Source organism: Diadema antillarum, unplaced genomic scaffold (genome assembly GCF_040938485.1).
Source record: "Diadema antillarum isolate AM-2024a unplaced genomic scaffold, OU_Dant_1.0 seq00000119_RagTag, whole genome shotgun sequence".
Taxonomy (NCBI): Eukaryota; Metazoa; Echinodermata; class Echinoidea; order Diadematoida; family Diadematidae; genus Diadema; species Diadema antillarum.
In genome coordinates this window covers 1,514,096-1,526,850 of record NW_027271200.1, presented here as the reverse complement: position 1 = coordinate 1,526,850, position 12,755 = coordinate 1,514,096, and the positions used below count along the sequence as shown (strand labels likewise).

The 12,755-nt window shown below is 38.4% G+C and overlaps 1 protein-coding gene across 1 annotated transcript in view; it reads right to left on the bottom strand.

Annotated features, from left to right (window-relative positions):
* LOC139727119 (uncharacterized) overlaps positions 1-12,755 on the bottom strand; it is a 55,586-nt gene that overhangs the window by 19,002 nt on the left and 23,829 nt on the right. The window contains exon 2 of the mRNA XM_071638101.1: positions 2,334-2,610. Coding sequence (XP_071494202.1) covers positions 2,334-2,610 — 277 coding nt within the window. The remainder of the gene's footprint in view (positions 1-2,333; positions 2,611-12,755) is intronic.

Sequence of the window (12,755 nt, the reverse complement as noted above, 5' to 3'; positions counted from 1 at the left end):
TCTATCTCTCCTCTTTACCACTGCGCAGCCACCCTCCCATCCCCCCCCCCCCAAAAAAAGGGGTTAATCCTTGCAGCTCTTCATTCTACAACAAGTGAGGGCTTGGACCTGGGCTTGGACCTAGGGTCTTCAGGGTGCAAGTCCAATGACCTACAATGTGCAGCTTATAACATTGTCCCTCACTGTCTATGCTTTGGTGTGCTTAGCTGATGCTGAATGACTCGTAGCACAAAAGTTCCTCTCAAATTGAGAAAATGCAGCGAGTACTGGTGAGTCACGCCAAGCTGTAGAGTTCTTAAAGGGACATTCCAGACGATTTTCATAATTTCACATCATGTAGAACATAACTTGACAGCTCCACGTACAGATTTGTTGCATTTAAACCAGTACTCTGAAAAACCTGAAACAGATTGCACTGAAAAATGATGATGACATAGAAGGCTCACATATTTCAGAGATGTAGCAGTGTAATAATTTCAGTGTAATAAGTTCACCTGCGTAGAAAGTATGCATGCCATCTTCTTTTAATCTGTTTCCTTGAGCCTCAACTCATGCATTCTTCTGGTGAGGCTGCCACGTCATCATCCTTGTTCGTTGCAATTTGTTATGAATTTTAAAAAGATCATTATTCTGCATCTCAATCACTATAAATTCTCAAAGTATAACTGATTTATAGTTGTTCAAATCTAAGAGTCTGAAAATGATCCAGAGGTCTCCTTTAAAGAAATCAGGCTGAGGACCAGAAGAGGAATTGATACTGCGCAGTGTCCTTAGAGTTCAAGCTTCTTTTCGCTCCTCCAGTGACAATATTTACTTTGACTTATCCCAACGGATGCTGTTGCTGCGGCGAGGAAACCAGGAGATACCCATAAAGAAAATTTCCTTGTGTGACATCAATCAGGCTCTACTGCAGTAAGCTGCTTACTGATCATATGACCTTGTGTCCATTTGAACAGGAAGACTTGACGAAGATTGAAATCAGCCTCTTTAAACTTAATGCAGTAATCTCTATTCTTTATTTTCCCCTTTCACCTTCTCTTTGTCTGAAGGGTATTTGTCACAGCCATCAAGTTAGAAGTTTAATATACACCAGATGTAAAGTGATACAAAATAGAGTATCTCTCCCAAAATGACATTAACTGAAACCAAAATAATTCTTATATTGATATCACCGCACATTTGATACAAAAGCTGATATCTATTCATTCAGATGTTTGAACTATGTCTTAAAAAGGCCTGTCAATACTGAACCTATGAAACTGAAATAAATACATAGAAGATATTCAGAGAAAGCAGATCTGTAATGAACACTTGTGCTACTTCTAACCTTGCTTTTCCCATGACATGATATATGATAATGAACATATATCTTTTCTTTTCTTTTTGAGGACAAATTGAAATAAAAAGTGATAATGAATGAAGAATAATCAAGAGGTGCAAGTGTATGCATGCCTTATGATGACATACTTATGGCAAATTAGTGTGCGTAAAATAATTCTATCAACACTGCATGTTTAATTTTAGCTACCTGCACACAGAATTCCAAAGTGGAATGAAGTCTGTCAATCAAAATTCTAGCATGGCTCCAACGTGTCGTGAAGCCTTTCTTCACCAGCATTGTCTTCTGTTTGACTCTCTATTGCTATACACGTATTAAACTTCAGATGAACAGGAAGCTATGGGACTGTAGTACTGCTGGCGTATAATGAAGGCATGATCCCACAGATATGAACTGAAGGAAATAAAGTGTTTCCTGCCTTTGAAGTAATGCTCACATCTGTCATGCCAGGACCAGCACACATGTCAGCGTTCTGTTTGGATTCTGTGCTTTAATGGTACGTGAGTGGGGATATACTGGCAGGTCACTATCAGTTATTAGTACGTATAATGCCAAGAGCTCAACAACTTAATGCCGGAAACTACTTACGGGTTTAAAAATGACAGTTTAAATGCAAACATCGTTTGATTTTTATACCCATGCTATTCTTGTTCAAATCCTGACATTACTGACATCATACAAAGAATTCTTACTATAGCCAATCCACCATTCGACAAGTCCTAGGGGCTTCTTTTCAAAACTCAATGAATACAGTTTTAACAGAAAACTGAAAAGTACATTGTACTCCCAAAACTCTCAGAAATCCAAGACTTCTCTTCCTAATTCCTCACAATCGATGCTATATCTGATGGTAAATTGTAGCTTGATCCTGAATTTGAATTTGAATTTGAATGTCACCCAATCTCTGGTGAATACTTCAAGATAATTTGGAGAATCTTGCCAGAAAGAGAAAAACTACATGAGGAGGAGAACAGGCGGCCCACCGGCTTCTTACCTGGCAGAATCTCGAAGAGGTACTTGCCCGGCTCCTCGGGGCTGTGGCTGTGCTTCTTGAGGATGTTGCCCCGCAGCGGGATGTACCCCAGCACCCGTGTGTCGTCCTCCTTGGCATAGTAGTACATGAAGTCGTTGGCCACCTTGAAGTAGCGCCGCTGCCAGGAGCGGAAGGCCCCGCCCTGCTTCTTGAGCCAGCCCCGGTGGAGCACATCCTCATCCTGGATGTGGATGACGCGGTCCGTCATCCTCCGGTTCGAGACATGGATGTCGTTCTGCTGAGATAGTGGAGTGGATGGCAAAGTGACATACCTGTGAGAGGAACCCCAACATTCCATCTGGAAGCAATACATTACTTAGATAGAATATATTGACTCCTCTGCAAATGTTTGCACAGTCATTCAGAAGAGGAAAAATGTCCACACTATCTCTTTCTTCTTGCAGTATGGCAGAACACCTTGATTTAAAGGTGTTCAGGACACTGATGGCCAACATGAAATAATAAAACTCTTACACAGCCATCCATATCGGTTTTTTTTTCCTCTTTACAATTGATAAGCCTCACCCATAACAATGCCCAAAGAGAAGATGTGCAAAAAATTTATAAGACTTGTCTGACTACTTACCTCAATCACTGTGGAAAGCTTACACTATCGATATTGAGAAAAACAAAAGACATGGATGTGACAGAGCTACAGCTGTCTCATGCCCAAAGATCAAAGCAACGCATTAATCACAAGGTCGATCCTTCAGGGATGCTCTGATTGGTTATCTTGGGATTGTGAGTTGGGATAGGGGTGGGGGGGGGGGGGGGGGTATGTAAAGGCGGGTGTAACTCATGGCCTCAACCCAGGTAGTAGACAGATTAGATGACAGACTCATCTCCTGCTGATGAGACATACTTTTGCTTTAAGTGACATCACATTCTGGGGTCTACAAGGACGAACAGGACATTGACTCTGGTTAGTCGATCACAGACATTAACAATTAACAAGAAAATCAGGAGTCAAACAGCAAAGTACTTTTTAAAGTGCTATTATAGTATTAATACATGAAATACATCCATTCTCCGGAAGGTTTGTCTGAACATTCCTTTTAGTCTGTTCACACTCAAGATCTTAGCTCTGAATTCCCTTGTAATACCACTAAGCAAATATTTTTAACACCAATATTTCTTATGCAGAAAAAATTGAGGGTTCTCAAAAAATAGATAATAAACTGTAATATTCAACTAGAAATAAGTGTACACATTTACGTGCAAGAGGGCCCATACATTATGTTTTTCATTTAAAGCTTAAAGGGATGGTTTAGTATTGGTGGAGATGTGGATTGGGCTTTTAACTTTTTGCAAGGTACCAAGAAACCACTTATGAAATAGTGCAGAGCATACCATTTAAGGAATTCAAAGTTTATTTGATAAAAAATTGGTTTTGGAATGGCTGAGACATCCAAAACAAAGTAAAACAAAGCGATTGTAATAAAAGGTAGGTCTCACGTTTTATTAGGATTGTTCTGTTTTGGATATCTCGGTCATTTCACAACCAATTTTCATCAAATACACGTTGAATTCCTCTTGGAATTACATGCTCTTTCATATTTCATTTGAGAGGTTTCTCATTATCTCACCAAAAATGTTAGAAACCTGAAGTTGGGTCTCAACCAAGACTATGCGATCCCTTTGAACGCTGAATGTCACATTAGGTCCTTGTTTTGTTTATTTTTGTGTTGTTTTGCTTTTGTTTGTTTTTTGGTTAGTTTGTATGGGGTTTTTTTTGCCCGACCTACTTCTGCATAATCCGTAAAGCTCAACTTTAGACACATTTTTACCAAAATCCACTCATTTCAATTTAAAATGTCAGAGTTGCAGCATGATCTATCTTCTGAAACCAAGTAAACCATATGTGTGGTATTTGGCCATAAAAGGGCAAGAAAATCTGTGAAACTGCATGGCATCCATTGTCAATATGAACATCTGAGAGGGATTTGTACTCTTAAACTTTATTATCATCGTAACATTCAATGTCAAAATTGAAAATAGTGATGACGAAAAAGATAATAAGAATGGTAGCAATGGATATAGGAATAATAGTAATGATAATATTGATTAATATATACATACATAATATGATAGAAATAATAATGATTACAGATACGGATAAATAACAGCAAGCACCACCTATATTTTCATACCAATACAGACACAGAGTAATAACAGCCTTCACCATCTACATTTTCAATACCGATACAGGATGACCATGGAATGATTATTCCATGAATTCATAGACTGTTCATTTGACATGACAGCAAAATATTTTCAACAGCAGGACAGTTTTGGATGGAATGAGACAAAGAATGAGTGCTTTGATTGAGCAAGCAAATCATTTTTCGACCGACCAATTGTGTCAGCAAAAGATATGGTAGTCTGCCAGACAGGACACCACTTCCCTTACCACATTCACAGATCTTCCAATTTGATATGCAGTGCTTGCCTCAATTCTCCTAACACTAATAATATGCCATATAAGTGCAGACCGGCAGTGGGGAACATTATGTATAGGAGTGCCGGAAACTGAGACAGGTGCAGAGATTTGTGCTTGGTAATGATATACAAGTATGGTAGCATAATCTAGGACTACTTCGGCAACTTGTGCAAAATTGCAACAATGCGCATGAAACACATACAAGTGATGGAAACTGCACACATATGTGACACTGCACCTCAAAACAAACAAAAAGTCGCCAGACATGAATTTTTAGTTAAGACCATATTCTGAAAGAGCAGACTCTAAGCTTTAAAATGATGTATAACTCAAATCAAATGGACTCTCCTAACCTATCTAAATATTGGAAAGAAAGCACAAACTCAGGAAATGTGTGAACTGAGAAAAGAGGCTCTAAAGTACAGTGTCTATTCAAGCGCTTAATCTTTCCCAAACCATGCTGGCTGTGCGATGAATGGGACAAAAAACAGGAAGTAAACCACCAGAGTAACAACAGTGAAGGGATTATTAGATTAAACTGAAATTAAGCATGCCTCATTAACACATTCTTCCTATAATAAATGCCAACTTTCAAAGCAGTAGCACTATCCTTTCAAAAGTTATTAGAGTTGAAAGTGAAGAGTGAGGACAAGGTTTTTCAGAAATGAAAAAGGGATTCTAAAGACGCACCTAATCACACTATTCTACCAAAAATGTTCGAGATAAACTGCTAAAAAACACACTTTCCTGCCCGTTTTATGATACCACATTTTAGCATAATGTAAAAGAAGACCCGCTCTTTCAGAAAATATGAAAAAGTCAAGCTCGGCTAAGTTGACCCATTTCACTTATTTTCAGTCCTCACGCAAAATCAGTGTGTGCGACTTTTTGTTCGTTTTGAGGTGCACGGTCACATATACACTTACAAACAAAACAAAGAAACAACAACAACAACAACAACAACAGGTTTCTCCTAAAATGTTTCATCTAATGCAAGTAAACACAGAGACCACAACAAAAGACTTGAAATGGTTGCAAACAAAGAAACGATGCAGACAAGAACAGCTAGGACAGACACAGTTTTCAGCATGGAGGGAGTTTAGCAGCAGGTTTGCAATGTAGGGGTGTGATATAAATTGCTGTGCATCTTCAACAATCAGGATCTTTTTTAGAGTTCGTTGGGTTAGGGCTTTTATTGTGGGGTTTTTTTTTCTTCTATTGCAATTTCAAATTTAAGTGAGGCAAATGAATATGATGACAACCCAATCATGTGACCAAGCAGCTATTCTAAATGTGCCAATAAGAAGCAATCAGGGATATCAATTAATATTCAAATAGTCACAATGGGTGATAAAATTCTTCGCAATAATGTGCTGATGATATTCACCAAAAAAAAAACAAAGAAAGAAGTCTGTTGAAATGACCTCTTTTATTGCTAGAAACATTTCTATTCACTGTACAGGAATTACACTTATGCATGGAAATACAATTTCACAACTTTTAGATTCTCTTTTTGACCATCGTGATTTTTTTGTTTGTTTTGTGTTATTTGAAAGGAGAGCCTTTAGAAATGAGAATACATTCTGTAACAATCCCACCAGCGCCTAAATAATGTTAGTCGTATCAAAGGCAACCACATCACAATTTCAATTACACTAAAACAGAAAGCTTCAACATAACAGGTGGCTTAATAGACTGGTTAATGACAACAGGAGACAATTAGGTTATGAAGTCATGTATTGAACCGGCACACCAGGTAACATCCCTTCAAGTTAGCTAGTCTTATAAAACAGACTATCTATTAGTATTTGCATTGATTGTGTAAGATTTACAAGAGGAATCTTTGCAGGAGGCAGTGGAACAATTCACTTTTTGAAATGGCACATGACTTTCCTATGTAAAGCAGAATTGTTACATCTACAAATTTCACTACCCAATCATAGAGAAGCACATTGTATTTTAATGTAAGTGTAATCCATTTGAGGATTTCTTCCAGGCAATGTATAATAGTTTGTCTTGCACAGTGTATCACTCATTACTGTTTGTTTTATCTCACTTAAAACACAGTAGGCCCAGGGAAGTTATTGAATATAATTTAATGCAGCAATTGGAGATTAGTAACACCTTTCACCTTATGCACAGGGAATATCACAGCATGAACACTCATAGATAGATTAATTCAGTGACTAAAATACTGCAAAAGCAGTCACACGGCATACTACAAAGTTCTTTTACCTCCGTCTCCCCATCATAAAACATTATGTTAGAGATGTGGCGAACACCCGGCTATATCCACTGCCCAACAGCCAAATCAGCATCCACGCTTCTGCAGCGATCCTTGTCTACAGCGGCTGGGAGTGTATAAAGCAAAGCTAGTTTGGTAACCTCAATCAAGAAATGAAACTCCACATAGGATGTTACGAGGGTCACTTTTTGAAAAAGTGGTTGATTGACACACACACAAAAAGGGCTACAACTAGTTGTTGTCACAGAGTATATAATATTTAGGGTTTTTTTAATATACATATGGGTACTCCAGACTGTCAAGGTGTATTCTTCTGTATTTCTTTTTCCAAGATTTTCATATTATGAACCAGCCTGTCATCACATCAAATTCAAGCACTTCATAGACAGCACTGGAAAAAAAAAACCGATAAAAGAACGCAAATAAACACAGCAGTTTAAGTCCAGAAACTCATCACAACTTTTCTACTCATACAACATTGTAACTTCAGTATAATCTAAAGAATTGAATACAATGTTGAATTCTGGTACTCTACAAGCATGTATATATTAATACTTAAAACACATGGTGGCAACAGAGTTCTGTAAATACTTAAAATGAAATCAAAGATTTAGAAGAGAATGGTTTGCCTTTGTGATAATACAAATGTACTTCTCAAATGAACTGAAAAGCAAATACCATTCAGTTACTCTTTTCCTTATCACTAAATTATTCTCTAGTGATTGCTCATATCAAAGGCTTTTCACATCATTTCTGTGAAATAATTTTTTGTTTTTAGGCACAATTGTCCTGAGAAACACTCTGCAAAAAACAACGAAAAACAAACTTTGTCTGAATAGTGTAAATGTACGAAAACTCCTTTGTGATGTTGCAAAATATCTGATAAATAAGTATGCCTTTGACATACATAAAGATATCCTTTTACTTCAAAGCAGAGTTTTGTACCAAGAAGATGCTAAGAAACATATTCGCAAAGAGAATTTTAGAATCATCATTGCATTATCACACTTACCCGACTCATACACACCCACAACACACACACACAATTGGTCATTAAAAAAAAAAAAAACTACTTCCTAATGACTAACAAATCGAGGTGACATTTGGATAGTTCTGAGATTTCCACACCACCGGATGTGATTGTCAATACATGTCAATACAATAGGAGAGGCAGATTTCCTGAGCTGGGAAGTAAAGCCTTTTTTGTGACCTTCACGTTGCTTCACACACAGGCCATCAATGAATATAACGGTAATGGATAGGCACTGGGGTATAGGTATAGGTATAACGGACAATTGAGCGGTGTTACTCTTATACACACCATAGGAACAGTTGAGGTTATGGTTAAATGTCGTCATATACATTAAAAGATTTCTTCATTGAAAGAAAAATGGAGCAAGGAGATTTCTGGGTAGTAAACTCGATGCATCATAATATACTTGGCCATTTTAGATTGAACCTGTGACCTAGATCCCTACTTTGGTACACCACTACATGACACATCACACAATTTGATTCATCCGCAAACATGAACTCCACATGGTACAAAAACAAAGCAGGTAAAGTGGATGGAGTAGCTGTATAACTCTATAAGGAAATAAGAATAAATCTGATACATAGAGGCAGAGAAAGCTACTTACACTAAACAGGAGTCAAATCTGAAATACCTGGACACTGCTGTCATTTAAAAAAAAGTCACTCAAATCAACGACAACAGCTCACACGGCATCATAGTGCTCCTCCCTTTTGACTCAATATAATGCACATAAATGCAGAATCCGCTGGGGGTATGAAAGTCGATGCGATGTAATAATTATCCTCAGGCGAGTTTTTTCAGGGAAGCCAAGTCCAACTGCATCCACCTGTTAGTATGACTATCCCCACCACAAACAGGTGATACACTCCCTCACGTGTATGGGCTCACCGCTGAAGTCACTTCCAACAACAATCAACAAAGTCCCTGGCTGTAGCGGCACACACAGGGTACGGTAATTCCTCAACCCGACACTGGGCTAACTATTGAACTGTCCCAACACTATAAAACCCCCGTGACTCGACTCACGGCCAAAGCACATCTGTAGCTCTAGACCCACTTCTTCTCAACACACTGACAAAAAAAAATATATAATAATAGAAACATTCGATTCCGGCTTTCTACTCATGCACAACAGATCTCAAGGGCAAGCACTTGTAAAGCTGTATGCCAACCGATCGTGGAATCCCACTCCAACAATTAAGTGCCCAGGCATTTGACAACATAATTCTCCCACTACCTTTTTTTCCCCTGCTGAACAGTCTCTAAATTTGTTTGTATTTTGTCCATCCACACATTAAACGCAGTAACTTCCTGGTTTACAGAGCATGCCAGCTGGGCTGTGACTTGCCAAAAATTATGGGGTATGCATGCTCTTGTAGGCAGATTTGATTTTATTTGCGTTCACACTACAATTCTATAATCTGGTATACAGGGAGTGGAAGGGGGGAGGGGGACCTTGTCAAGTCTTTCCTTTTGATTTTCTTCTGATTGGTCAAGACATCCTACATTCTCTTTCACGTGACATCCACAGTCTAACCTCAGTTACCATGGCCATTACTTTTCCGGATCTCTCTATGACTTACGGAAATGGGTTGTCACTCGATCACCCAATTGTGTTTGTGTTTTCATGTGTTCTCAGCACAAAATCATACCAAAACCAAGAAGCACATGATAGCAATTCTCTCGCAAATACTAAAGGTTGGAATGGATGAACATGCTGATCACCATGTTAGCAAGTACAGTTATATCACCCACACACACCATCACTAGAAGAAAAAGCATGCCACTGGTTTGACCATCTGATCAGGGGGATAGACAATCGAGACATCTTAGGTTTGCCCATCTTTACCAGTCCGCAAACTCAACGAAGTAGCGACACGCAAAAGGGGGAATTTTTTTTCTCATATTCTATTTCAGTGTACTTCCATATCATGTGAGTGGCAAAAATATGCAAATTATCATGTAAATAATCAATGTAACAAAAAAAATATGATCACTGCCTGAGAAAAACAACCTGCTTCGAATATAGTAGCATATTTGAGCATATCTTGCATATCTGGCCTTATATATCACTTATCATCTCAGATGGCTGCCCATCACCACGTGGCAAGATAACGAAGGTTGGACTGCATTTTGATTTGTGATGACAAAGTTAACATTGTGATAAAGTAACAACATGTGACATTCTAATTCAACAGTGAGTTAAAGGGTGTGTACAGTTCTGGTTGAGGTGAGGATTTAGCTTTGAAAGGGGATGGCTAGTAACTGATCAGTGGGAATCAATGGGAATGCTGGTGGATGATTGTTCCAATCCTTGTGAGGTTCATTTAAGAGTACATTATATATCTATTCTTGTGTGAAAATTATTTGCTTCAGAATGGTCTCATATTCAAGTAATGTGCAGTTTAATGTTTCCAGGTAAGCGTCCCTGGTCAGTGACGGGGCATTAATCTGCACATTACTTGAATATGAGACCGTTCTGAAGCAAATAATTTTCACACAACAGTAGATATATAATGTACTCTTAAATGAATCCCACAAGGATTGGAACAATCAACCCTCAGCATTCCCACTGATTCCCACCGATCGGTTACTAGCCATCCCCTTTAACGTTTTGCAAGATATTCAGAAACCACTCTGTGAGATGTCAAAGAGCATGCAATTCTAAGGGGTATCAACAGTTTATTTGATGAAAATCGGTTTTGAAATGGCTAAGATATCCAAAAACAAGGTCAAACAAAGAGATCCTAATAAAAGGCGTGGCCTGTTGCCTTTTATTATTATCACTTTTTAGGATATCTCAGACATTTGAAAACCAATTTTCATCAAATAAACGTTGAATCCTTCTTAAAATTACATACTCTTTCATATTTCATAAGAGGTTTCTCATCATCTCACTTAGGAATGTTCAAAACATGAATCCCCACCTCAACCAGTACTGCACAGTCCCTTTAAAGGGACTGTGCAGTACTGGTTGAGGTGAGGATTCATGTTTTGAACATTCCTAAGTGAGATAATGAGAAATCTCTTATGAAATATGAAAGAGCATGCTAATCAAGAAGGATTCAACGTTCATTAATTTTTGATGGAAATTAGTTTTCAAATGGCTGAGATATCAAAAAAAGTGATAATAATAAGACTACAGGCCACGCCTTTTATTAGGATCTCTTTGTTTCACCTTGTTTTTGGATATCTCAGCTATTTCAAAACCAATTTTCATCAAATAAACTTTTGATACCCTTTAGAATTGCATGCTCTTTGACATCTAATAAAGTGGTTTCTGAATATCTCGCAAAACATTAAAAGTTAAATCCTCACCTCGACCAGAACTGTACACACCCTTTAAAGCTGAGGGCAAGCACATATGTGACCCGCTACAACAAAATGGTCCTAAAGTCACGCACGGTCGAAGCCGTGAAAATCGAGTTTGAAGTCAGAGCATCAAAATTGGTCAAAACTTACGATTTTCTGAATTTGACATATTATTAGAGTATGGCATGTCTTCTATCATCTGTCGAAATTTTGAAGCAAAATGATGAAAGGAAAGTCAAAAAAATAGCGTTTTTCTAGGCCATGTTTTTTGGCGTTTCAAGGAAGCAGAAACTGGTTCGAACATTTGGATTGAGCGCCACAGATAGGCTCCGCCCCCAACAACGACCAGAGTGATCTCATTGGTCAGTTTGCTGCTTGCCGCTAACCGAAGCGTGAAGCTCGCACACTGCCCAGTCGACTGGTGCGTGCTGGCGGGGTGCGCTATGCCCAGCCGCTTCTCCTCATCCTGGTCACTGATTGGTCGGTGAGGAGACCGCCGACGCTGTGTTTGAATGAGCATTTCGGGGGTTGCTAGGGCTTACCTTCTATTGTCCGGAGGTGAATACTGACTTGCGTGTCCCTTGATCGTGATTGCGTCACAAGGAAAACTTTTAGGGTGCTTTTCTCTAAACAGTGATTTCGCAGACGTCTCGACATGCTCTCTTTTAAACATCAATATCTCCGCAGCCGATTATTTTTATAAGATGTGTTATATATCAATGCAAAGCAGAAAGATTAGGGAATTGTGTCATGCAATTTTCAAATAATCGACCTCGCCCGACTTTAGGATCATTTTGTTGTAGCGGGTCACATATGTATACCATATACCCAGGTTTACATTATGTAGGTTGTAAATGGTATTTACCAGTACTGGCTCTGCATGAATAGGCTAACAAAGGTTTTACAATCAGTGAGAAATATCCATGTTAGGTCTGAAGTTCAAGTAAAACTGATCTCACTGACAATGTGTTAAATGATGTGACACCTTTGACTGTTTAGATATTTTTTACTCATTTGCTTTCTTATTCACGCATGAAATCTGGTGGATGATATGAAATAGTTCATTTGGTGGTCCACTCTTAAATCTTTTCCAGGGCCCCTAATGATCTTACAATAATAAATAAAAAGAAGACAAAAAACATAATTTTCTTGGCTTTGCGTGATATTGACTCCCTCTTCCTGCTGGGTGGTCGACACTATTAAAACAAGAAGTGAGAGTAAGTAAATACAAGGGAAAATCCGAATGACAGTATGCAGGAAGTTTTTTTCTCTTTCTATTTTGCAGTGATATTTTCACAATGTGGTGCATCATTTCAATACACATTTTTGTATACACTTGTGAAGGGGAAA